Here is a 27,929-nt window from a genome sequence, read left to right on the forward strand (position 1 = left end):
ACTTCACTTTTTAAAAATATCTTTTTTGGTAGTCTTTTACTTTCCCTGTTACTAGATTAACTATTAACCCAAGGACTTAATATGTTCTCTTAAGTAATATATTAGTTACCTTTTCCTTAGTTGTCTTTTTTTTCTTCCTAGGGGACCTCCGAGCCTGTACATACTGTAGAAAAATAGCCTTAAGTTATGCTCATTCCACAGACAGTAATTCCATTGGCGAAGACTTGAATGCTCTTTCAGATTCCACTTCCTCTGTGTCTGTACTTGATCCCAGTGAACCACGAACACCTGTAGGGAGCCGAAAAGCCAGCCGCAACATATTTTTAGAGGATGATTTTGCCTGGCAAAGGTACTGTTACTTAAATATGATTTTATTTATATTTGATAAGTACTGATGGCCTTGTGACCTGTGAGTGCTTTAACATTTAAATTCTTTGAATTATTTCCTGAAGGTACACCATTCCCCCCCCCCCCGGTTTGCCTCAGGAAGAATCAAAGAAGATGTTTATGGATAGTGATAGTATTGACTAGTTCGAAAGTTAGCTCCACAAGAGGAGGGACTTTATCTTTCTTGTCTATTCTTCTGTGCATGGCACCAGTACGGTGTATGACAAGTATGATCTTGATAATATTTGTTGAATAAGCAACAGAAGTTATTTAGATTAATAATTTCTAATATATCTTTCTTTGAAAAGGTAGATGCTCATAAGATTTGTCTTCATAGTATTTGCAAATGAAATTAGATTTTTTTTCCCTTCAACATGTCATGTTTCTTTGTGTGGCTAAGTAAGTATACTGTCTGGGAGTGGAGGCTATTACTAACTCTTTCTTGGAAGTTACCTGGAATTGTTTGAATTCAAATCCTAGAATCATCAGTTTCCCTTTTTTTTTTTGGTCTTTTCTAGGGCCGCACGTCCGGCGTATGGAGGTTCCCAGGCTAGGGGTCTAATTGGAGCTGTAGCTGCCAGCCTACACCATAGCCACAGCAACGCCAGATCCGACCCGCGTCTGCAACCTACACCACAGCTCCCGGCGACACCGGATCCTTAACCCACTGAGCGAGGCCAGGGATGGAACCCGCAACCTCATGGTTCCTAGTTGGATTCGTTAACCACTGAGCCACAACAGGAACTGCTGTTCATCAGTTTCTGATTGTTTTTCTTTACCTAAGTAATTTTCTCATGTGTAATACCAAATCTGGCCATATCAAAGGGCTTGAAGTTTTAATTGGCATCTTTCTGATAAGTTATTTTCTCAGTTACCCCTTAATGGAGTGAAGAATTAGTATGTAACCAATAAATTTAGACAAAAGTTAAAAGTGAATGAATTATAGCTGCATTCAACATGTAAGAATGTGCAGGAGAAAAAGTCACATATCATATATTCATTGGTTATTTATAGAAAGCTCAAAAATATACAAAATGAGTACACTGTCCAGGGATGCAAACATGGTAAATTAAAGGAAGAGAGTGAGGAATATGAGATTTACAACAGTAGTTTCATTGAGGGCCGGGAAGGGAATGGGCTTGACTTGGGGGGGAAACAAGCACTTCAAAGTTGGTGTTAACGTGCTTTTTCTTAAATTCGTCAATGGGTGCAATGGTGTTTGTGGCATCGTAATTCTTTATACCATACATATACTTTATAAATTTTAAAGGTCGATTCTATATTTAAGGAACAACAAAAAAAAGTAGAGGGTAAGCAGTACCATGTGGATGCCTGGCCTTGTTGTGTGAGCCCAGAATTGGAAAGTGCAACTTAATAAAACAAACCAGGTTTGAAAGCTTCCTGAGAGATGCAGGTTAGATGTCAAAGGTAGACTAATTTTAGGTTCTGTGCTAAAGGTTTAATGTTCATTCTCTTTTAGCTCTTGTATCTCTGTGGTAGGTACTCCTTTCTCCTTTTGACAGATGTGGGTGCTGAAGTTTGGAGAGATTAGGTAATATACCCAAGGTCACACGAATAATAAGAGGTAGAGCCTGCACTTGGACCTAGGTTTGTTTGACTCTGCAGTGCAACTCCTTAGTTATGGTGACTGAGAATAAAATATTTCAACTCGGGATTTCTCTCCAAAAGCACTTCAGTCTTGTATATGTGATGTGAGAAGGAGTGCTTGCTATAAGTCACTCATCCAGCCAATTTTATTATTTTATTGGCACCCCATATACTTAATAAACTCTATCTTTTGACATATGATATTTTTAGGACAAAAACCATCCCATTTCTATCTCCACTAAAGGCAGAAAACAAAAATGACCCATAAGGTCATTATTGTAGAGAAATACAATCTGCTTTTAAATTTTAAAGCACTTTATTGAAATTGGATTTGTCTCCACTTTCTTAAACCATTTCAGGATTTTCCTGTTCTCTTTTTAGTTTGATTCATCCAGACTCCTCAAATACTGCTCTTTCAACAAGACTCGTATCTGTTCAAGAGGATGCTGGCAAATCTCCTGCTCGAAATAGGTAAACTGCTAAATGAAAACACTGTATCTGTGTCTGATTTTTCTTTCTTTTTATAGTAATGAGAAAAACAGAAATAAAATGGATGGGATTGATTGTTACACACTTTCTTAGCTCTAGATTTTCTTTTTTTTTTTTTTTTAGGGCCCCACGTGCGGCAAATGGAAGTTCCCAGGCTAGGGCTCTAATCAGAGCTGCAGCTGCTGGCATCCCGACCGCATCTGTGACCTACACCACAGTTACAGCAAAGCCAGATCCTTACCCCGCTAAGCGAGGCCAGGGATCGATACTGGATACTATTTAAGCTTGTTACCATGGAGCCACAGTGGGGACTTCCGACTTTCTTAGCTCTACATGCTGATTTAAAATATTTCCTTTTTGCTGGTCAGCTGTTGCTTGCATTCTCTCAGTGACCCTTTTCCACTTTTCTCTACTGGCTTCAGATTTTGGAACCTTCACCCCCTGTTTCTTCTGGCTTAGCAGGTGATCTCACTTTCTGTTACATAGCAAAGAGGGACGGTAAACAGAAGGGTACTTGTTCAGCAATTAGCACCACTTACCACCTTGATACATTTGGAACTCATTTTTCTCTTCACCTCTGGTGCTTCACTTATGTCCTGGTTGTCATTCCTTACCAATTTTTTAGTAGTTACCTATTAATGTGCCTTATCTTCCACTTCTCCTCGCTGAATCCTTGCTGCCTGAATTTAAACAAACTCAGTTCTTACCTATTAAAAATAAGCCCCTCTGTTTTTTGTTTCGCCTCTAATTATCTATATTCTGAATTTATTTTCCTCTTAGCTAATATCTTTGAAATAGTTGACCATAATTGTTCTATACCTACACACTTTCTCCTTTTTTCTTTTTATGGCTGCATCTGCAGCATATGCAAGTTCCTGGCATAGGGGTTCAATCAGAGCTGCAACTATGACCTGTGGGTCACAGCTTACGGCAAGTCTGGATCCTTAACCCACTGAGTCAGGCCAGGGATCGAACCCGGATCCTCACAGAGACAATATTGGGTCCTTAACCCACTGAACCACAACAGGAACTCCTTCCTTCTTCTCTTTAATCTTACTAACATCCACACTTCCCCACTGCACATACTTTCATTATTACAAAATTAATTGGTAAGTAATTACAAACCCAAAGAACTAGACATCTGACTCACTGTGGTTTAAAATACTTTCAATTTATTCTTTCAAGTAGTTATTAAGTACCTACAAACTAGGTAGTCTGAGTATAGCGTATTCCTCTGAACAAAGAATAGGGGAGGAGGTTGGACTTTTTTTTTTTTTTTTATTACTCAAATGAATTTATCACATCTGTAGTTGTATAATGATCATAACAATCCGATTTCACAGGATTTCCATCCCACAGTCCAAGCACATCCTCCCACCCGCCAAACTGTCTCCTGCAGAGACCATAAGTTTTTCAATGTCTGCGAGTCAGCATCTGTTCTGCAAAGAAGTTCAGTCTGTCCTTTTTTCAGATTCCACATGTCAGTGATAGCATTTGATGTTGGTGTCTCATTGTATGGCTGACTTCACTTAGCATGATAGTTTCTAGGTCCATACATGTTGCAAAAAATGCTGGTATTTTGTTCTTTTTAATAGCTGATTAATATTCCATTGTGTATATGTACCACATATACACTCCTCTGTCGATGGACATTGAGGTTGTTTCCATGTTTTGGTTATTGTAAATAGTGCTGCAATGAATATTGGATTACATGTGTCTTTGTGAGTCATGGTTTTCTCTGGGTAGATGCCCAGGAGTGGGATTGCTGGATCAAATGGTAGTTCTATGTTTAGTTTTCTGAGGATTCTCCATACTGCTTTCCACAGTGGTTGCACCAGCGTACAGTCCCACCAACAGTGTACTAGGGTTCCTTTTTCTCCACACCCTCTCCAGCACTTATTGTTTGTAGACTTTTGGATGATGGCCATTCTGGCTGGTCTAAGGTGGTACCTCATAGTGGTTTTGATTTGCATCTCTCTAATAATGAGTGATGTTGAACATCTTTTCATGTGTGTTTTGGCCATCTGTATGTCTTCTTTGGAGAACTGTCTGTTCAGATCTTCTGCCCATTTTTTTGATGGGGTTGTTTGTTTTTTGGTATGGAGCTGCAGAAGGTGTTTATAAATTTTGGAGATTAATCCCTTGTCAGTCGATTCATTTGCAAAGATTTTCTCCCATTCTGTGGGTTGTCTTTTTGTGTTGTTTAGGGTTTCCTTTGCTGTGCAGAAACTTTGAAGTTTGATTAGGTCCCATTTGTTTATTTTTGTTTTTGTTGTCAATACTCTGAGAGGTGAATCTGAGAAGATGTTGCTGTTGTTTATGTCAGAAAGTGTTTGGCCTGTGTTTTCCTCTAAGAGTTTGATAGTGTCTGGTCTTATATTGGGGTCTTTAATCCATTTGGAGTTTATTTTTGTGTATGGTGTTAGGGAGTGTTCTAATTTCATTCTTTTCCATGTGGCTGTACAGTTTTCCCAGCACCACTTATTGAACAAGCTGTCCTTTCTCCATTGTATAGTCTTGCCTCCTTTGTCATAGATGAGTTGGCTGTAGGTGCGTGGGTTTAATTCTGGGCTTTCTATCCTGTTGCGCTGATCTATATTTCTGTCTTTGTGCCAGTACCATGCAGTTTTGATGATTGTTGCTTTGTAGTAGAGTCTGAAGTCGGGGAGCCTGATTCCTCCAGCTCCATTTTTCTTTTTCAGGATGTCTTTGGCTATTCTGGGTCTTTTGTGCTTCCAAACAAACTTTAAAATATTTTGTTCGAGTTCTGTGAAAAATGTCCCTGGTAATTTGATAGGGATTGCATTGAATCTGTAGATTGCCTTAGGTAGTATAGTCATTTTGATAATGTTAACTCTTCCAATCCACGAGCATGGTATATCTTTCCTTCTATTTGTGTCATCTTTGATTTCTTTCATCAGTGGCTTATAGTTTTCAGAGTACAGGTCTTTTGTCTCTTTAGGTAGGTTTACTCCTAGGTACTTTATTCTTTTGGATGCAGTGGTAAATGGGATTGCTTCCCTAATTTCCTTTTCTGCTTTTTCATTGTTAGTATATAGAAATGCTGTCAATTTCGGTGTATTGATTTTGTATCCTACGACTTTGCCAAATTCGTGGATGAGCTCTAAGAGTTTTCTGGTAGAGTCTTTAGGATTCTCTAGGTATAGTATCATGTCATCTGCAAATAGCGATAGTTTTACTTCTTCCTTTCCAATTTGGATTCCTTTTATTTCTTTTACTTCTCTGATTGCTGTGGCTAGGACTTCCAGAACTATGTTGAAGAGTAGTGGCGAGAGCGGACATCCTTGTCTTGTTCCTGAACTCAGTGGGAATTCTTTCAGCTTTTCACCATTGAGAATGATGTTCGCTGTGGGTTTGTCGTATATGGCCTTTATCATGTTGAGGTAGGTTCCCTCTATGCCCACTTTCTGAAGGGTTTTTATCAGAAATGGGTGTTGGATTTTGTCAAAGGCTTTTTCCACGTCTATTGCGAGGATCATATGGTTTTTATTCTTCCATTTGTTAATGTGGTGTATCACACTGATGGATTTGCGGATATTGAAGAACCCTTGCATCCCTGGGATAAATCCCACTTGATCATGATGTACAATCCTTTGAATGTATTGTTGGATGCGGTTTGCTAGTATTTTGTTGAGGATTTTTGCATTGATGTTCATCAGTGAAATTGGCCTGTAGTTTTCTTTTTGTGTGGAATCTTTGTCTGGTTTTGGTACCAGGGTGATGGTGGCCTCATAGAATGAGTTTGGGAGTATCCCTTCCTCTGCAATTTTTTGAAATAGTTTCAGAAGGAGAGGTGTTAGCTCTTTTCTAAATATTTGATAGAATTTGCCTGTGAAGCCATCTGGTCCTGGACTTTTGTTTGTTGGAAGTTTTTTAATCACAGTTTCAATTTCAGTTCTTGTGTTGGGTCCATTCATCTTTTCTATTTCATCTTGGTTTAGTCTTGGAAGATTGTACTTTTCTAAGAATTTGTCCATTTCTTCTAGGTTTTCCATTTTATCGGCATATAGTTGCATATAGTAGTCTCTTATGATCCTTTGTATTTCTGTGATGTCTGTTGTTACTTTTCCTTTTTCATTTCTAATTTTATTGATTTGAGTCCTCTCTCTGTTTTGCTTGATAAGTCTGGCTAGGGGTTTATCAACTTTGTTGATCTTTTCAAAGAACCAGCTTTTGGTTTCATTGATCTTTTTCTATGGTTTTCTTTGTTTCTATTTCATTGATTTCTGCTCTGATCTTTAGGATTTCTTTCCTTCTACTAACTTTAAGTCTTGTCTGTTCTTCTCTCTCGAGCTGCTTTAGATGTAAAGTTAGCTTGTTTAATTTGGGCTTTTTCTTATTTCCTGAGGTGGGCTTGTATTGCTATTAACTTTCCCCTTAGAACGGCTTTTGCTGCGTCCCATAGATTTTGGAGTGTCGTATATTCGTTGTCATTTGCTGCTAGTTATTTTTTAATTTCCTCTTTGATTTCTTCAGTGATCCATTGGTTGTTGGTAGCATGTTGTTTAGTCTCCAGGTGTTTGTGTTTTTTGCAGTTTTTTTCTTATTGTTGATTTCCAGTCATATGGCTTTGTGGTCCGAAAAGATGCTTGATATGATTTCACTTTTCTTAAAGTTACCGAGGATGGATTGGTAGCCCAGGATATGATCAATCCTAGAGAATGTTCCATGTGCACTTGAGAAGAATGTGTATTCTGTTGCTTTTGGATGAAATGTCCTATAAACATCTGTTAAGTCCATCTGGTTTAATGTGTCATTCAGGGCCTGCGTTTCCTTATTGATTTTCTGTCTGGTTGATCTGTCCATTGCTGTAAGTGGGGTGTTAAAGTCCCCCACTATGATTGTGTTATTGTCGATTTCTCCTTTTAAGGTTGTTAGCAGTTGCCTTATATATGGTGGTGAACCTGTGTTGGGTGCATAGATATTTAAAATTGTTATATCATCTTCTTGGATTGATCCTTTGATCATTATGTAATGTCCTTCTTTGTCCCTTAAAATATTCTTCCTTTTAAAGTCTATTTTGTCTGATATGAGTATTGCTACCCCAGCTTTCTTTTGATCCCTGTTTTCATGAAATATTTTCTTCCATCCTCTCACTTTCAATTTGTATGTGTCCCTAGAAGTGAAGTGGGTCTCTTGAAGACAGCATATATATGGGTCTTGTTTTTGTATCCATTCAGCCGGTCTGTGTCTTTTGGTTGGGACGTTTAGTCCATTCACATTTAAGGTAATTATTGATATGTATGTTCTTATTGCCATTTTATTAATTATTTTGGATTTGTTTTTGCTGCTCTTTTTCCTTTCCTTCTTCTCTTGTTCTTTTCTGCCTATAGAAGTTCCTTTAGTATTTGTTGTAAGGCTGGTTTAGGGTTGCTGAATTCTCTCAACTTTTGCTTATCTGTGAAGGTTTTGATTTCTCCTTTAAATCTGAACGAGAGCCTTGCTGGGTAGAGTAATCTTGGTTGGAGTTTTTTTCCTTTCATCACGTTGAGTATATCATGCCACTCCCTTCTGGCCTGCAGAGTTTCTGTTGAAAAATCTGCCGATAACTTTATTGGGGTTCCCTTGTACGTTATTTGTTTCTTTTCCCTAGCTGCTTTCAAGATTTTCTCTTTGTCTTTAATTTTGGTCAGTTTGATTAGTATGTGTCTTGGGGTGTTCCTCCTTGGGTTTATTTTATATGGTATTCATTGTGCTTCCTGGATCTGAGTGAGTGATTCCTTCCCCATGTTAGGGAAGTTTTCGGCTATTATCTCTTGGAATATTTTTTCTGTCTCCTTCTCTCTCTCTTCTCCTTCTGGCACCCCTATGATACGAATGTTGGTGCATTTCACGTTGTTCCAGAGTTCTCTGAGACTCTCTTGATTTGTTTTCAATCTTTTTTCTCTTTTCTGTTCTGCATCCGTAATTTCCACTAATCTGTCCTCCACCTCTCTTATTCGTTCTTCTGCCTCCTGTATTCTGCTGTTAGCTGCTCTAGTGAATTTTTTAATTCAGTTATTGTATTTTGCATCTCTTCTTCTTTCTTTCTTTATTTATTTTTGTCTTTTTGCCATTTCTTGGGCCATTCTCACAGCATATGTAGGTTCCCAGGCTAGGGTCAAATCGGAGCCATAGCCACCAGCCTACGCCAGAGCCACAACAACGCGGGATCTGAGCCGCGTCTGTGACCTACACCACAGCTCATGGCAATGCTTGATCGTTAACCCACTGAGCAAGGGCAGAGATCGAACCTGCAACCTCATGGTTCCTAGTCGGATTCGTTAACCACTGCGCCACGACGGGAACTCCTTGCATCTCTTCTTGTTTAAGTTTTATATCTTGTATCTCTTCGGTCAGTGTTTCCTGTAAGTTATCCATCTTTGCCTGCAGTTTATTTCCAACGTCTTGCATCATCTTCAGTATCAACAGTCTAAAGTCTTTTTCCTGGAAGTTGAGAATCTCCTCATGGCTTAGCTGTTTTTCTGGGGTTTTTCCTTTCTCCCTCATCTGAGTTATAGTTCTCTGTCTTTTCATTTTTATAGGTTTTCGGTGTGGTGATCTTTTTACAGATAATAGAGTTGTAGCCTCTCTTTCTTCCAATGTCTGCCCCCCTGTGGCTGAAGTCGGTATGGGGAGCTTGGTGTAGGCTTCCTGATGGGAGGGACTGATGCCTGCCCCCTGGTAGGAGGAGCTGATTCTACTCCCTCTGGTGGGTGGGGCTTAGTCTCTGGATGGGATTAGAGGCAGCTGTGTGCCTGAGGGGCCTTTAGGTAGCCTGTGTACTGAGGGGTGGGGCTGTGATCCCACCTGGATTGTTGTTTGCCCAGGGGCTTCTCAGCAGCTGACTGAAGGGTGCGGAGTCTGGCCAGATTTTCCCAAGATGGCCACCTCCAGAGACAGGCAAGCTGCTGAATATTCCCGAGAGCTTTGCTTTCAATGTCCTTCCCTCACAACAAGCCACGTTCACCCCTGTTTTCCCAGGATGTCCTCCAAGAACTGCGGTCAGGTTTGACCCAGCTTCCTATGAAGACTTTGCTTTGCCCTGGGACCCAATGCACGTGAAAGTCTGTGTGCGCCTTTTAAGAGTGGGGTCTCCATTTCCCCCAGTCCTGTGGAGCTCCTGTGCACAAGCCCCACTGGCCTTCAATGCCAGATGCTCTGGGGCTCTTTCTCCCTGTGCCAGATCCCCACATGTGAGGGTTTGATGTGGGGCTCAGAACTCTCACTCCTGTAGGTGAGTCTCTGTGAACCAGTTAGTTTCCAGTTTGTGGAGCTTCCCACCCAGGAGGTATGGGGTTGTTTATATCGTGAAATCACCCCTCCTACCTCTTGATGTGGCCTCCTCTTTTTCTTAGGGAGTAGGGTATCTTTTTTAAGGTTTCTGGTCTTTTTGGGTAGAGATTGCTCAGTCTTTAGTTGTGAATTTTGTTGTTTTTAGGAGAGAAGTTGAGCTCCAGTCCTTCTATTCCGTCATCTTAATCCCATCCTGAGGTTGGACTTTTGAATAGTGTCATCAGAAAAGACCTCATGGCACGGTGACATTTGAGCAAAGACTTGGGGATGTGAGGGAGTAAGCCAAGCAGAGGAGTAGAGGAGTGTCCTAAGCAAACAGGGTTGAGCGAATTCCTGAAAGGGAAAGTGGCTGACAGTGAATTGCAAGGCGTCCTGTGTACCAGGAGCAAATCCTGCTTACGGTTCACTGCGAGGACTTTGTCCTTTGCTGAGTGAGGTAGGAAGCTGTTGGGAGTTACACTTTTTATTTATTTTGAAAAAATTTTATACTTGGAGAAAATTTGGAAGAAAGAGACTAAAATAAACTTGCATGTATTTTTCATTGAGGTTCAATAATTTATATTTTGCCCATTTGCTTTGTTACTCATACAATACTTTTTTCCCCTGGATTATTTGAGAGTAAATTGCAGACATCATTGTCCTTTACTTAAAAAAAATTAGAAACTTCACTTTATAGAGCAGTTTTAGGTTCATAGCAGAATTAACTGGGAAGTACAGAGAGTTTCCATAAACCCTTTGCCCCCACAACCTCCCCCACTGTGTATATCCCATAATAGTGTGGCATGTTGTTACAATTGAAAGTATCTTGTTTTAATTTGTAGTTCCCTAATGACAGATGATGTTGAACATCTTTTCATATGCTTCTTTGCCATCTGGATACCTTTTTTTGGTAAGATATCTGTTTAGATTTTTTCTCTTTTTTTTTTTGGCTTCCCTGGAAGTTCCCAGGCCAAGCATTGAACCCGTGCCACAATGGTGACCTGAGCCACAGCAGTTACAATGCTGGATCCTTAACCCACTAGGCCATCAGGGAACTCTTAATCTATTTTTTTTTAATCGAGTTTTGTTTTTTCCTTTTCAGATCATACCTGTGGCATATGGAAGTTTCCGGGCTAGGGGTTGAATCGGAGATGCAGCTGCCAGCCTTTATCACAGCCACAGCTATGCCATGTCTGAGCTGCATCTGTGACCTACACTGTGGTTTGAGGCAACACAGGATCTGTAACCCACTGAGCAAGGCCAGGGATCAAACCTGCATCCTCATGGATACTAGTTAGGTTCTTAACCTGCTAAGCCACAACGGGAACTCCACTGAGTTATTTTCTTTTTTCTTTTCCTTTTTTTTTTTTTTTAATTGGTGCATCTGTGGCACACAGAAGTTCCCAGGCCAGGAATGGAATCGAACTGCAGCTGTGTGAGACCTATGCCACGGCTGTGGCGATGCTGGATCCTTTAACCCATTGCACTGGGCCAGGGATCAAACCCATGCCTCCACAGCAACCCAAGCTCCTGCAGCTGGAATCTTAATCCACTGCGCCACAAGAGGAACTCCCTGAGTTATTTTCTTCTTGTTGAGGTTTTTTTTTTTTTTTTTGTCTTTTTGCCTTTTCTAGGGCCACTCCTGTGGCATATGGAGGTTCCCAGGCTAGGGGTCTAATCAGAGCTGTAGCCACCGGCTTACGCCAGAGTCACAGCAATGCGGGTCCGAGCCATGTCTGTGACCCACACCACAGCTCATGGCAACGCCAGATCCTTAACCCACTGAGAAAGGCCAGGGATTGAACCTGCAACCTCATGGTTCCTAGTCAGATTCATTAACCACTGCGCCACGACGGGAACTCCTTCTTGTTGAGTTTTAAGCATTCTTGTATATTTTGGATAACTGTCCTTTGTCAAAGGAATCTTTTCCAAATATTTTCTCTCAGTATGTGGCTTGTTTTCTGATTCTCTTGATGTTGTTTTTTGCAGAGCAGAATTTTTTAACTTTAATGAAGTCCAGCGTATCAGTTTTTTTTTTTTTCCCCATGATGATGCTTTGGTATTGTATTTAAAATGTCATCTCTGTACTCAGGGTCATCTAGATTTTCTCTTATGTTATTTTCTGAGAGTTGTATACCTTTTCTGTTTTACATTTAGGTCTGTGATTCATTTGTGTGTGTGTGTGTGTGTGTGTGTGTGTGTGTGTGTGTGTTTAGGGCCGCACTTGCATCAAATGGAGGTTCTCAGGCTAGGGGTCTGTTTGGAGCTATAGCTGCCAGCTTACACCCCAGCCATAGCAATGCAGGATCTGAGCCGAGTCTGCAACATGTACTACAGCTCACAGCAATGCCGGATCCTTAACTCACTGAGCAAGGCCAGGGATTGAACCTGTGTCTTCATGGATACTAGGCGTTTGTTAACTGCTGAGCCACGATGGGAATTCCTGTGATTCTTTTATTGTTATTATTATTTTTTAATTTTCTAATTGACTTACAGTATTATATTAATTTCAGGTATATAGCAAAGTGAGTCATACATATATATATTCTTTTTTCCACGTGGGTTATTATAAACTATTGAGTGCTATAGAGTAGGTTCTTGTTGATTATCTATTTTACACAGCAGAGTGTATAGGTTATTCCCATCTTCCCAGTTCCTCCTCCTCCCATGATTTTCCCCGTAGTAACCCGAGATTGGTTTTAAGTTGTGAGTTTGTTTCTGTTTTATAAATAAGTTCTTTTGATTTATTTTTTATTAGATTCCACATATAAGTGATATCATATGATATTTGTCTTTTTCTTGTGATTCATTTTGAGTTAATCTTTGTGAAAGGTACAAGGTCTGTGTCTAGATTAATTTTTTTTGCATGTAGATGTCCTGTTGTTCCAGTACCATTTGTTGAAAAGACAGAGTTTGCTCCATTGTATTACCTTTGCTCCTTTATCAAAGAATAGTGACGATATTTATGTGGATCTGTTTCTGGGCTCTCTGTTTTATTTCACTGATCTATTCGTCTGTTTTTTCACCACCATTACATTGTCTTGGGTCCTGTAGCTTTATTGTAAGTCTTAAAATTGGATTGTGTCAGTCCTCTGTCTTTGTTCTTCTTCATTGTTATGTCGGCTCTTCTAGGTCTTTTGCTTCAACACGTAAACTTCAGAATCAGTTTGTCAATATCCAGAGACTAACTTGCTGGGATTTTGATTGAGATTGTGTTGAATCTATGGGTCAAGTGGGGAAGAACCAAAATCTTGACTATACTGAGTTTTCCTATCCATGAACAATGAATATTTCTCCATTTACTGCATTCTTTGATAACCTTTCATTAGAGTTTTATAGTTTTCCTCATTCAGATCTTGTATGTATTTTGCTAGATTTATACCTAATTATTTGTTTTTTTGGATGCTAATGTAGATGGTTAGGTGTTTCAGTTTTTAATTTCACTTGTTGATTGCTGGTATATAGGAAAGTGATTGGCTTTTGTATATTAGCCTTGTATCCTGCAGCCTTACTGTAGTTCCAGGAGGTTTGCTTGATTCCTTTGGATTTTTACATAGATGGTCATGTTACCTGTGAACAAAGGCAGTTTTAATTCTTTCCCATCCTGTATTCCTTTTAGTTCCTTTTCCTGTCTTGTTACATTAGCTAGTACTTCCAGTATGAATTTGAAAAAAAAGTGGTAAGAGAGAGGACATCCTTGCCTTGTTAATGCCTGAGCAGTTGAAAGGACTGAGTTGCTATTTATTGAGATCGGGGAGATTGGAGAGGAGCAGTTTGGTTTGTACGTATTGAATTTGAGATGTCTTTTAGACATCCAACTGATATATCAAATAGCTAGGTGTGTAAATCTAGAGTTCAGGATAGAGGTACAAGCGGGAGATACGAACTTGGGTGTTGAAGTCGTGTGGATGGCATTTAAAGCTTTGAACCCTGTGTGGTGAGCATCCAAAGAGTGAGGTTGGGTGTTCCCTGGTGGCTTAGTCACTGTTGTGGCGTGGGTTTGACCCCTGGCCTGGGAACTTCTGCATGCCACAGGTAGGGCCAAAAAAAAAAAAAAAAAAAAAAAGTGGAAAATGAAGAAACAAGGAACAAAGACTGAGCTTGGGGAAGTGAAAAGGGACCAAAAAGGAAAGTGAGAAGGAGAGACCAGTGACACGATGAGAGGAGACCAGGAGAGTGTGTTTGTTGTCTTCGTTGGCAAGTAAAGAAAGTAGTCAAGGAAGAGGGAGTTATCCTGATGATGTGTCAAATAAGATGAGGATTAAAAACTGTTGGATTTAACACTAACATGGGTATAGGCAGTTTCACTGGGGTTCTAGAGAGAATGGAAGAGTTGGAGGTAGGAGTTTTGCTATAGTAAAGGAGGGAAATGCAGCAGAAGAATGTGAGGTCAAGACAGTTTTTTTTTAAAACTGGGAGAAAAGATGGGAGAAATTACAGTATTGCTGTTGGCTTGGGTACAAATGTAGAAATAGCTGTGCTCATTGATAGTGCATCGATTTGTTTTGAATTAATGCTAAGATTGATAAATGCCTTTAGCAAAGATGTCATTTAGCCAGTGAGTACTCTCTTTAAGTAAGACTTTAAGTTAGCATTCTTATCACTAGGCTACTTATTTGAATATTTGATAACAAAATTGACTGATTTTCTTTTGTCCTTGTTGTCACTGTATCAGAATATATGTAGGGATGGTGGGGTGTTTGAGAAGCAGAATGCATGGATAATGTACACATTGGACAGGAGACTTTCATTGGTTGAATAAGACATGGTGGCAGCTTTTCACTAAAACAATATGCTAAGAGAAGAATAGCTGGTTACTTAAAAAAAATCTTATTTTAGACTTTATTTGATATCAGGATTTCTCATTAACCACTGAAAATGATTTTTTGCTAAACCTGTAACAAAGCTGTGACTAATTTCTTAAACTTTAAAAAAAATATCCTTAGGCTTGGAGAGCATAGCTTTTCAATTGAAACTTTGTTTTGGATGGCAGTCCTGTTATTTGCTGAGTTAGACAGATTTCTTAATCTCTGATTCTTGATTTCTTTATCTGTAGAATGGATCTAGTTGTTTCTATTCCATCAGAGGCTATGAGATTAAATGAGGGAAGATACATCCTAAGAGTGAATCTAACAAGTTGTAGATGCTTCTGCCTTTTAGCCTTTATAGAGAAGCTCAAGTTGGGTTTCATTTTTTTTCCTAGGCAGACGCTAACTAAATTTCCAGCTAATTTTTGTTGTTGTTGTTGTTGTTGTTGTTGCTATTTCTTGGGCCACACCCGTGGCATATGGAGGTTCCCAGGCCAGGGGTCGAATCAGAGCTGTAGCCACCGGCCTATGCCAGAGCCACAGCAACTCGGGATCCGAGCCGCGTCTGCACCCTACACCACAGCTCACGGCAACGCCGGATCATTAACCCACTGAGCAAGGGCAGGGACCGAACCCGCAACCTCATGGTTCTCAGTCGGATTTGTTAACCACTGCGCCACAACGGGAACTCCTTTTTTTTTTTAATAAATAAAAACGTGCTTGCTGCTGTCGATATTCCACTTACAAGTCATTTATCTGGTAACTTTGCCAAGAGGCAAAAGTAAGGATATTCTGTAAATACTTATATAACAAGAGAGGAAATAAATTTTCACTAATTTTTTTATTGATCAAATTTAAAATATAATAATAGTGGCAGTATTTTTAATGTAGGTTTACTGATGAGAAGAAAGGAATTCTTTTTGAAGGGCATGATAGTTTGCTTAGTTGGGGTTCAAATTTAGTGTTTCCTGTTATCTGCACATTGTAGATGTTCAACTAAAAAAAATAATTCTTAGTTCACTGGCTCTACAAAAACTCTTTGGCCTGTGAGCCATAGTTTCCCATCCCTGATCTGCAAGATATTTCTTTCTTTTTTTTTTTTTTTTGTCTTTTTGCTATTTCTTGGGCCACTCCCGCGGCATATGGAGGTTCCCAGGCTAGGGGTCGAATTGGAGCTGTAGCCACCGGCCTACACCAGAGCCACAGTAGTGCGGGATCCGAGCTGTGTCTGCAACCTACACCATAGCTCACGGCAACGCTGGATCGTTAACCCACTGAGCAAGCGCAGGGACAGAACCCGAAACCTCATGGTTCCTAGTCAGATTTGTTAACCACTGTGCCACGATGGGAACTCCTGCAAGATTATTTCTGCACATAGACTGTGATGCTTTGTATTTATCAAGTAAAAAAATACCACCCTATTTTTTTTTTTTTTCCTGTCTTTTGTCATTTTAGGGCCACACCCGCGGCATATGGAGGTTCCCAGGCGAGGGGTCGAATCAGAGCTGTTGCCGCCGGCCTACACCACAACTCACGGCAACGCCGGATCCTTAACCCAGTGAGCAAGGTCAGGGATCGAACCCGCAACCTCATGGTTCCTAGTCGGATTTGTTTCACTCTGCCAAGACGGGAACTCCCTTTTTCAGCATTTTAAGATGAGTTTGTATTTGTTTCCTTTGAAGTATTACTGATATATGAACTACATGTCTAATTTTTTTTCTGTAATCCTAGCCTAACGGCTTTCTTTTAAACTTATTTTCGAAGTAATTTTACACTAACATAGACGTTGGAAATACTGTACAGAGAACTTCTGCACACTCTTCTCCGAGCTTCCTTAGTGATGGTATCATATATAACTATCATGACTACTTTTAAAAGTGCCCTTAGCATTGGCAAGTGAGCATTTATTTAAAAATGAACTTTCACTGTCATTGTCTTTATTGAGGAAGAATTTACAACTGTGTTTTCACTTCTGTTTTTATTTCCAGATCAGCCAGCATTACTAACCTGTCCCTGGATCGATCTGGGTCTCCCATGGTTCCATCATATGAGACATCTGTCAGTCCCCAGGCTAACCGGTCATATGTTAGGACAGAGACCACTGAGGATGAACGCAAAATTCTTCTGGTACTGGCCTTGTATCTTTGACCCATTGCTAGTTTTGAGCATAAAAAATGTTTATCTTACTGATTGTTTTAAAAGACGAATACAAATGAAATAGCTCGTTAGCATACAAATTAGAGGAAATAACTAGCTTAAGTTTTTGTTAGGGTCAATTGAATCTGGTCAAGCACTCCATGCTCATATGCTACATTCATGTTTTCTTGACTCCTTTCACCTGGCAATATCAGAATTCAGGTGTCTATATCATACTAGAGCTTAACTTTTAGTTAGGTAGCAGATTGCTGTTTAAACTTGGAACATGTTTCTTCTAAACATGAAATACTTTTCAGACATATAATGTTCTGTGTTTAAGTGGATAATAACTAGTTGTTTATTGAATTTACCTCTGTAAAATACTACATTCAGTCATAAGAGTGACTCAAAGAAAAGAAAGATATGGCTTCTGTCCTCAAGCTTATAGTTCAAAAGATAGAAATGAGATCTATAAGCAGGTCTTTAATAGTAAAATAAGTAATACTTTATTGGTACAAAAAAATAGAAAGATCATTGGTAGGGAGGGAGTCAGGAAAACCTTTAAATTGTGAGGCTTGGGCTGGTCCTTGGAGGATGGCATGGGTCTGGGTGGGCAGTGAAGAAAGCAAATCTTGTTTAAAGGTATGGGGAAGGGAGAGCGGTGAGAATGAGCATGGCGTTTTCCGTGGACTGAGGTAGGGTTTATTAATTGGGAGAAGTTGGGAGGGATATTAAGTTAGATTCTACAGGCAATGAGAATGGAAAGTTATTTGGGGCTACTTGTTGGAAAGTGGTGGATTCAGTCTGTACTATAAAGTTTCAGATTTGAGTCTGTAGTTTTGAATTTTTTTTTTCAGCAGAGGGTAAGTTCCTGAAGGCCTTTCTTTAGGACATTTCCTCAACAGTTGGGTATAAAAGAGAATGGTGAGAATCCGGTGGGGTGATGGCTGTAGAAACAGTTACTTCAGATTAATGTGGTTAACTGTTCCTTCCTTTTCCTTGTTCCATCTCCAAAGAGAAGTGTGAAATCTTGTGCTTAGGTAGTCAGGAAATTGATAATAGGTGCCACTGACTGAAAGAAATTATTTGGGATAGTTGTTTTTCAAGAGAAAAAAGGTTAAGTTTGGAATTAGATAAGCTGAGTCCAAGCTGTTGCCCGTGCACAGGTCGTCTCTGTTAAATCCTGTGAGTTAGCTATGACAAATCTGAATTGTTTCTTTTTATGAATCTAAAAATCACAGGAAAGAGTCTGAAAAGGTAGGTGGCATCTTTCTTGGGAGTAATTACTTGCTCATAATGTGATTTCAGGACAGTGTTCAGTTAAAAGACCTGTGGAAAAAAATCTGCCATCACAGTAGCGGAATGGAGTTTCAGGATCACCGCTACTGGCTGAGAACACATCCCAACTGCATTGTAGGAAAGGAATTAGTCAACTGGTTAATCCGAAATGGTCACATTGCCACGAGGTAATGGGATCTTAAGAAAAACTTTTGGGTATTATTTATGAATTTATTTTTAATGACATGTCATTGTAAATTTAAGGGGAGCAAATTTTTTTGTGAGCGGGGTGCTGTTTGTTTTCTGGTGTTGAGAGTCTAATTACTCCACACCCCTGCCTTCTGGGCTGTAACCAGGAGAAAATAGATGCAAGGAGCCAGATGGGGTCACAATTTACCTTCTTTATTAAAAGCAGAAGTGTGCAGTCCTTCCCGAAACACAGGGCTCTCTGGTTAAGCAGGATGGACAGTGCAGCTAGAACCTAAGACTGCAGAAGTTTCTCCTGCTGCTGCTGCCTAATCATTCAACCTGTCTTAAGAATTGGGTCCATTAGCCACACATGGAGGGTCCCAGCCTGCCTCACAAGTCATTTGTGGAAAAGAGGCAGTTCCCATTGCCTTTCAGGGTAATGCGTTGCTTACCTTTCCTAATTGTTTAGATGAGCTACTCTTCCTCTCATGGGAAGAAACAAGTACGTAGAAAGAAAAGAAATAGTTAGTAAGCAGTGAAGCTCTGGGTTCCAGTTTGGGTTGCATCTCTCTTTAGCTCTGTACTCTTTGTCAAGTTATTTAATCTCTTTGAAACTTGGCCTCTTGCCTCTAATATAAGGAAAATATGTGATCCTGTGAAGAAGCTGTGAGAATGAAATGAAATAACATGAGCTAAAGTGTTCTATAAATTGTGAGATGCCACATAAATGCAATGTGTTAATGTGTCGATTTCATGTATATATAGAGATATTCCATATCTATCTCTATATAATATTTGGTGTTGTCTTCTCATCAAAGACTGTAAGCTCCTCGAGGACAGGAGCCATGCTGTTCTCAACATATTTTTACTCTTCTAGTAAGTACAGGGGTTTGCATGCATTGAGAGCTTGATAAATGTTTGTGTAATTGGAGTTAGGTTTCCCCGAGACCGCCTTATCCATAGGTTCTCCTTTACTCTGGTACCTGGGAACATCTTTTAATTTAGCTTCAAGTCTCTCTTGTTTTATCCCTCACCTATCCAAGGACCATTTGAAATTCCAACTCTGATCAGAATGGAAAAAAATTCAATTTGTGTCTCATGTAAAATTATTCTGACGGACTTTGAAAAGTTTTCGTTTTTGTTGGTCTTTATTCAGGGCGCAAGCGATAGCAATTGGACAGGCAATGGTCGACGGCCGCTGGCTGGATTGTGTCAGTCATCACGACCAGCTCTTCAGGGATGAGTATGCGCTGTACAGACCGCTGCAGGTAGCTTTGGTGGCACCGCTAATGAGAATGTAGTGAGCTTGGTTGCCAGGTCTTCATCGGTGGGAATAAAAAGTAGTTGAGTTACCCAAAGATAGACTTTTCTTACATATTTTCTCTGCCGTTAAGGAAGGCTAAAACATTTGTACTTGGTGATGAAAAACCTATTTGGAATCAAACACTCTTCACTTGGTTGGCTTTTCTTAAGACGAAGAATACATAATAAAATACATAATAAAATAACAGGAAAAATTTTATGTCGCAGTTGCAATAGATTTTGACTCCTTAGCAGTATTAACTTGTACAGCAATAGTAAAACAATGAATGTTCTATTTTTTAAGAAAGTGGAAATTATTTAAAAGTAGAACTTTTAAAAAAGATATACTTTCATTTTTGACTTACCTTAATTTTTGATATAAATAATAATTCAGTAACACCTTTGTGAACTAAAATTGGAAAGTCAGGGAGTTCCCTTCGTGGCTCAGCAGTTAATGAACCCAACTAGGATCCATGAGGGTGTGGGTTCGATCCCTGACCTCACTCAGTGGGTTAAGAATCCAGTGTTGCCGTGAGCTGTGGTGTAGGTTGCAGATGTGGCTTGCATCCCACGATGCTATAGCTGTGGTGTAGGCCGGTGGTTGTAGTTCTGATTCGACCTCTAGCCTGGGAACTTCCATATGCGCAAGGGCAGCCCTAAAAAGCAAAAATAAATACATAAATAAAAATAAATTAAAAAATAAAAAATAAATTAAAAAAAATAAAATTGTGAAAGTCAATGGTTAGGAAATACAAATGACCTAAAAGACTGGTGTGGTGTTAAAATTTTTTTTTTTTTTTTTTTTTTTTTTTTTGTCTTTTTGCTATTTCTTTGGACCGGTCCTGCGGCATATGGAGGTTCCCGGGCTAGGGGTCCAATCGGAGCTGTAGCCACTGGCCTACGCCAGAGCCACAGCAACTCAGGATCCGAGCCGCGTCTGCAACCTACACCACAGCTCACGGCAACGCCGGATTGTTAACCCACTGAACAAGGGCAGGGACCGAACCCGCAACCTCATGGTTCCTAGTTGGATTCGTTAATCACCACTATGCCACGACAGGAACTCCAAATTTAACAGTTGTTTTCTGGGATGTGTCCTACTATTGACACAGGGTTAGGATAAATTCTAAGCCATCTCCACTCTTAGGAATAAAAGATGAAATGACACACTGTAAAATCTGTATATTTTGTTCATTATATGCTGCCTTTAAGCCTACTGATTCATGAATATTTAAGAGTGGAACTGCCAGCATGATGCTGCTTTACAACTTAGTTTCTATTAATTTGCTTCTTTTTACGTAAATTTATTCAGTGGTTAGCCTTGTACAAATATTGGGCTAGAATTTATTTGTAGTGTGACAGCCCCATCATTGTTCCACTGAGGGCCAGTTTTCTTGGACCCTGTCTTAACCTTTCAGAGTACAGAATTTTCCGAGACCCCTTCTCCGGACAGTGACTCAGTGAACTCTGTGGAAGGACACTCGGAGCCGTCCTGGTTTAAAGACATCAAGTTTGACGACAGCGACACAGAACAGATAGCTGAAGAAGGTGATGATAATTTGACCAGTGAGTTTCACTTTCTGACATTTCAGTTTTTATGAATCCTTACTGTGTATGTATGATAAAATGAGTATTTTGTTTTATGTAGTTGAAACAATCCTACTTTTAAGATTTATGGCTCCTGCTAATTGTAAACAATGTCTGATAGCAATCCTTGTCCTAGATACAGTATTTTCTTAAGAAACCAACTTGTTAGGCAACTGGTATTTTCAGTTTTTGCCATAGTCTTTAGTTTGCAGCAGCTTAAAAATAACTCTGAGCTAATAATATCGCCGTAGACAACTTTCTCACCTCTTCGCTGTGGTATCAGACTTTCTCTCTGCAGAACCTCCACTATATTCCTTCATTTCAAAAATTCATTTTATATTTCATTTGTTCAAATTTTACTAAGTCTACACAGAAGTACATGAAAATACTGTATCCATTTTGGTATTGCACATTGGGCTTGTATATTAAAAAAAACCCATTTTTCTCCTTTCCTCCAATACCCTGATGAAACCCATTTTTACTCCCCTCCCCTCCCTGTATCTTTCCCCTCCCCAACACTAAAAGATTCTGCCAGTCCTAGCAAGCGCACATCAGTCAGCAGTTTCCAGTCCACAGTGGACAGTGACTCAGCCGCTTCTATCAGCCTGAACGTGGAGCTGGACAACGTGAACTTCCATATCAAGAAGCCCTCCAAGTACCCACATGTGCCCCCTCACCCTGCTGACCAAAAAGGTAGGAGGTAGTCACCATCTGGAATCCACACACGGCTGGAGAGCTGGGCCATAGACCTCCTGCCAGCCTGTCCTTCTGGCTTCCTCTGTCCCCTATGGCTGAGGGAACTTGGTGGGGATTTTGTTCCACCCTTTCTCATTTTCCCCACACCTCCTCCCCACACTTTTTTTTTTTTTGGTTTATTTTTTAACGGTTTTTTTGGTTTTGGTTGGTTCTGGTTCCTTTTATTTCTTTTTTTCTCCCTCAGTACCACCACACCCTGTTTAAAGCCACTTGTTGTCTTTAAAAGAAACTACATTATCTCTTAGCATAATGTGCAACTTCCAAGGTGGCATATCTTTGCATTTATAACATGGATGTTCTGCTCTATTCATTTCTCTTTCTTCATTTAACATTTGAAAGTCTGTTTGCTTATGCTGTTACACATTAGCATAGTATTTCACTAAACCTTTTCAGATGTTTGAAACAGATTGGGGGAAAAACATTCACATATTCCAAAACATCTTTCTACTATAATTTAAAATGCTTATTGTGTGTGTGCTGTATTTATAAAAAAGTTTTCATCTCTGATTAATACAAAACAAATTCATTATTTTTGGTGGTCTTATTTGAGGATTTAGTCTCCTGACTCAAAAATAATAATGGCCATATTCAAAAGACATTTGGCATAAAAGGAAAAATAAGGTGGACCATTACTAAAATCTAACATAGCAGTACATAGAAGTAAAACGCTTTTTTTTTTTTTTTTTTTTTTAATGGATGATAGGCTTACTGTGTTGGGTATAATTAAAAGCCAATTTACACTTTAGCTCTAAAATGGCATTGGTAAAAGTAAATAAATAAAAAAATACATAAGTAATTTTGGCATTTCATTATGTTATAGTAACTTAAAAATTATTATTTTAAAGATGAAGCAATTTATTCCATGATTTCACCTGGAGTTTGAATTTTTAGTATTTAACTGCTGGGTTTGAATTGTTTCCTTACTTAGATCTGAAATGTTTGCCTAATTTTTCCTGCTCCCTATTTTGAGCCCCAAAATATGATCAAAAGAGAGAAGTTTTGACCTTAAACACCTGTGTTAAAATAATTGGAAACAAATACACACTTCTACACAGATTTTTTCATAATTGTCCATACTAGTCATAATCGTGAAGATGTGATAAAGTGGCGTTTAAGGGTTATAGTAATAAAAAAATGTATCTTACTTAAGAATAGAAGTTTAGAGTGGGTGTGAGAAAGAAGGCCTGACTAGCGTTGAATATGAGTAAGACACACATCTTTATGGGAATCCTCAAAACAGAAACTGGAAAAATGGTGTCAGACATTTGGGTGGGTAGGAAAGGACGGTGAAGCAGACCTGACACTTGTGTGACAATCAGCTGTAGTCTGTGGTCACAAGGAAGACACGGGATTTTTGTAGCATAAATACAGATGTGGGAGTCCTGTTGTAGCTCAGTGGTAACCAACCTGACTAATATCCATGAGGATTTGAGTTCGATCCCTGGCCTCACTCTTGGGTTAAATATCTGGCATTGCTGTGGCTGTGGTGTAGGCTGGCAGCTGCAGTTCCTATTTGACCCCTAGCCTGGGAACTTCCATATGTAGCACATTTGGCCCTAAAAAGCAAAAAACAAAAACAAACAAACAAACAAACCAACCAAAAAAACAGGTGTGGTTTACAGGTGGGATGATCTGTCTTGATGGAGGGTATCTATCTGTTCTCTGGACACATGTGTTTATCATTTCAGCATGCTAAAAGTAGAATGCGAAATACATTTGACTTGCTGATGATTTCATCTTTTGGAAAGTTAGGGAACTTTTGAAAATCATGAAAGTGACCTTTCATCACAGAAACCATAACAGTAAAGGTAGATTGTTGAACAGAGTTAGGCATTTTCTTTAGGAGATCTGATGTCATGATGTTGGGAGAAGAATGGAATAGAAGGCTCTAAGAATGGTACCGTGACAGTACAACCTCAAATTTTATCTTTAAGGAAATTAAAGGGGAAGTACCTGCAGTTGAAAAAACCATCCTGACTTCTCTGGAAACTCTCTGATCTCAACCTTTTAAAAATTTTATCTCCAAAAGTTGTGAGAGGCAACCTTCATATGACGATCATTCTGAAAGAGGGGCCAGCATTTTTAGAAAAGTGGCAGGATAGATAGCAGAAGCCCAGATTGCGCTGAAGATTGGGGGAAATGCCAAGGATATCTTGGAAAAGACTTTTAAAATAGTGATGGAAAGAAAGATTAGACCAGTTATTTGGGGAAGTTGATGTAATATAACTGAAGCTTTTTCTTAAACCTCTGTGAAGATAATCTTATAAGGAAAGAACACTCACTGTTAAGGGAAAGTGAAATCCAAGATAATGAAGAGGTAGAGAATGTCTGGTTCCCGCCCCCCCATTTCTGGCTGCCCCGTAGCATATGGATTTCCCAGGCCAGGGATCAGATCTGAACAGTACTTGTAACCTTTGCCACTGCTGAGGCAATGTGGGATCCTTTAACCCGCTGTGCAGGGCTGGGGATCGAACCTGTGTCTTGGAGCTGCAGAGACACCCCGATCTCATTACACCACAGCAGGAACTCCTGCTTCTAATTTCATTGAGATATAATTGAATTAAACACTGTATAAATTGAAGGTGTACAGCATAAATTTTGTGAACATTCATTATCTCACATAGATACAAAAAGAAGTAGAAAAAATATTTCTTTGTGATGAGAACTCTTAAAATTTATTCTTTTAACAACTTTCATATATGATTAATTAACAACTTTTGTATATGTTTAATTATATTTATCATGTTGTACATTGCATCCTTAGTACTGGAAGTTTGTACCTTTATATATATATAATTTTTTTTTCATTATAGCTGGTTTATAGTGTTCTGTCAATTTTCTCCTGTACAGCATGGTAACCCAGTTACACATACATGTATAGATTCTTTTTTCTCACATTATCGTGCTCCATCATAAGTGACTGGATATAGTCCCAGTGCTGCATAGCAAGTTTGTACCTTTTGACTGCCTTCATCCAGTTCCCCCTTCCTCCACCCTCTTCCTCTAGTAACCACCCATCTGATCTCTTTTTCTATGAGTTTATTTTTTGTTTTTGAAGTATACTTGATTGGCAACATTGTTAGTTGCCATTACACAATATAGTTGATTCTATATTTCTATGTATTTCAAAATGATTACCAGTTAAGTCTAGTTATAATATGTCAGCATAAAAAGACATTAGTTATTGACTATATTCCCCACATTTTGCATTTCATACCCATGACTTATTTCTTTCTACCATCTACAACTCCCTCTCCTCTAGCAACCACCTGTTGATTCTCTGTGTCTATAACTCTGTTCATTTGTTTTGTTTTTCAGATTCCACATGCAAGTACAGTATTCATTTTCTTCTGACTCATTTCACCTAGCATAATACCCTCTAGTTCCACGCACGTTTTCACAAGTAGCATGATTTCATTCTTTTATTGCAACTGAGTAATATTTCATTGTATATATATGTATATGCACATACACACCAGAAAGAAGGCAATTATAAGATTGACCTCTTAGGTCATTTGTAACCTTGAGAGAGTATAATTTGAGGATTTTATAAATCCCTTAATAAATGTTTCTGGTTTTCATAGTTCTCTCTTGTTAGCTTTTAGTGTGCTAACAAGAATTATTCTTGTTTCTATTTTTCTTGCAAATTTAAACTATGATAAATTATTATTATTATTTTGCATTCTAGTTAAGAGGAACACTGGTTACCAGGAAATAAAGATTGTCAGAGATATCTGTTAGGGAAGTGAAAGAATAATAGACTTCCCCTGCTTCTGGTTTTCATTCCTCTTAAATACAAATGAGAATGGGTGTTTTTTTTTGTTGTTTGTTTGTTTTTTGGACCATATTTGAGGCAGGTCAAAGTTCCTGGGCCCGCCATCAAACCTGTGCCAGAGCAGTGACATTGCCGAATCCTTAACTGCTAGGCCACTGGAAACTCCAAGAATGGGTGCTTTTTATTTTTACATCAAAGTTAAAAGCAATACTTATTCAGTCTTTTCTTAGGGATCATCTATCTTTTTTTTTTTTTTTTTAGGATTGCACCCATGGCATATGGAAGTTCTCAGGCTGGGGGTTGAACCAGAGCTACAGCTGCCGGCTTATCCCACAGCCATAGCAACTTGGGATCCGAACTGTATCTGCGACCTACACCACAGCTCGCAGCAATGCCAGATCCTTAACCCACTGAATGAGGCCAGGGATCGAACCCACATCCTCATGGATAGTGTTCAGGTTTGTTTCTGCTGAGCCATGATGGGAATTCCCTCATCCTCTATCTTTTAAGGTTGAGGAGATTTTAATGTATAAAATTGATCGAAATGTCTGTACTTAAAAATCTGCTCATGTTTTTTATATTACATAAAGCAAATAACTCATTTCTAGAATGTCATAAAACTGAGACAGTGTGAGCTTCTGGTGTGATTAACTTTTCACTATTGGTCCTGAAGAGTTTGCAATTAAAATGTATTTTATTATGTTTTGGAGGCAGGATTCTGAACCATTCTTGGAAAGTTAGCAAGTAGAACCTAGAGAAGAAAGTGAAAATCATGGCTTCCATAAATGTTTAGACCTAATTTCCCATTTATAGGGAAACATGGGGTAGAGGAGCAAGTGAAACAGCACCATGAGGAAACAATTCATCAAATCTAGAATGTGGCATGTTCCCCAGGACATTTGGCCTGGGTTCTTTTAAAATTCAATATCATGAAAAGGAAAAAGGTCAGGGGTCTGCTTTAGATTAAAAGAGAATGAAGAGAATGTAATGTATGACTCTTTAATGGATCCAGGCTTGAGGGAAAACATTTATTACAGCATTTTTGGGACAGTTAGATAAATTTGAATGTGGACTAATTCGATGATATTAAGGAATTGTCAGTTTTATTAAGTATATAACTGGTATTATGGCTATAAAGAAGAATGTCCTTATTTTTTAGAGATTCCCGCTTAAATATTAGTGGTAAAATGTAATGATATGTGTTAATTTCAGATGGTCTGGCAAAACACATCTATGTAGAGAGAAATTAGGTATGGCAAGGAGTCAATAGTTGTTGAATGTAGGTGGAAGGTATACAGCATTTTCTGTACGTTTGACATTTTTTTCATAGTAAAATGGGGAAATCCACTGCTTTTGGAATTTTATATATATACATATAGATACTTATATCTATATATCTACATATATAGATGCATATACATATGTAGATAGGTAGATATAGGTACATATGCCTGTATCTCTCTGTATAGGTTCATGCATACACACACACATACACACAACTGTATATCTGTATATCTGTATATCCTTTAGAATGAAAGGTAAAGCTTGTAAAGCCACTGCATTAGTTGAATGAAGGGTAGGCATTATTAATTTCTGTAAGGGGGTGTAGAAATAAAGTATAACATCTATTTTCACTTGTCCACATACTTGATTTTATTGTATTTGGCCTGGCACACTTGAATTTTCTAATTTTTTTTCTCTGGTTTCTTGTTTAAAGGAAGATTGGCTTAAAAACACATTGACTTTAAAAACTTTTTTTTTTTTATTATAGTTGATTTACAAAAAACACATTGACTTTTGAAGTCCATTTGTTTCTAAGTGGAATCTACGTGGAAAGAATTTCGTGAAGCACTTTGACCTTAAAATGCATTGTGGTTAAATTTGCGTGGTAGAAAGAACCTCATTTGAGCTATACTTGGTCACAGACCTAGAGAAAGCTTCATGGGGAAGTCAAGAATGTTTCACTTATAAGGAAAATATTTAATAACCTAAAAGTTCTGAAAGAACACATTCAGAGTGTTTTCAGCAGTTACCTTTTGGCAGTGATTTAGAAGTGTTTGAATTTTTGAAAAACTAAATCTCTAATTCAAAAACTGATAAAATCCTGACGAGTTATATCTTTATTCCCTGTCATTGTCACTTTTGTATTAATTTGTTTTCTATCTTACATTCTCAAATTTGAAAGAAAGTTGTTTTAGTGGCCTCTATCTGAACTACCTTGTGCATAGGCGAAGTTATCACTCGCTAAATAATACAGTTACACGTGAGAAAAAGAGTGTGATTTTTTTAGGCTTGTCATGCAAATTAGTGACGATCTCAATTGCCATAAACCAGTTCGG

The 27,929-nt window shown here is 38.8% G+C and overlaps 1 protein-coding gene across 15 annotated transcripts in view; it reads left to right on the forward strand.

The window, feature by feature from the left end:
* The window catches only part of PIKFYVE (phosphoinositide kinase, FYVE-type zinc finger containing), a 96,573-nt gene that overhangs the window by 16,823 nt on the left and 51,821 nt on the right, over positions 1-27,929 (forward strand). For 7 of the 15 annotated variants that reach the window (XM_013984435.2, XM_021076161.1, XM_013984437.2 and 4 more), the window contains 7 exons: positions 142-349; positions 2,377-2,466; positions 16,556-16,694; positions 18,012-18,169; positions 19,327-19,438; positions 20,891-21,038; positions 21,585-21,752. In XM_013984435.2, coding sequence (XP_013839889.1) covers positions 142-349; positions 2,377-2,466; positions 16,556-16,694; positions 18,012-18,169; positions 19,327-19,438; positions 20,891-21,038; positions 21,585-21,752 — 1,023 coding nt within the window. Of the gene's footprint in view, positions 1-141; positions 350-2,376; positions 2,467-16,555; positions 16,695-18,011; positions 18,170-19,326; positions 19,439-20,890; positions 21,039-21,584; positions 24,557-27,929 lie in introns of those variants that run through there. The other 8 variants (XM_021076163.1, XM_021076167.1, XM_021076162.1 and 5 more) reach the window with 2 other exon arrangements.

This window comes from Sus scrofa, chromosome 15, assembly GCF_000003025.6.
Source record: "Sus scrofa isolate TJ Tabasco breed Duroc chromosome 15, Sscrofa11.1, whole genome shotgun sequence".
Taxonomy (NCBI): domain Eukaryota; kingdom Metazoa; phylum Chordata; class Mammalia; order Artiodactyla; family Suidae; genus Sus; species Sus scrofa.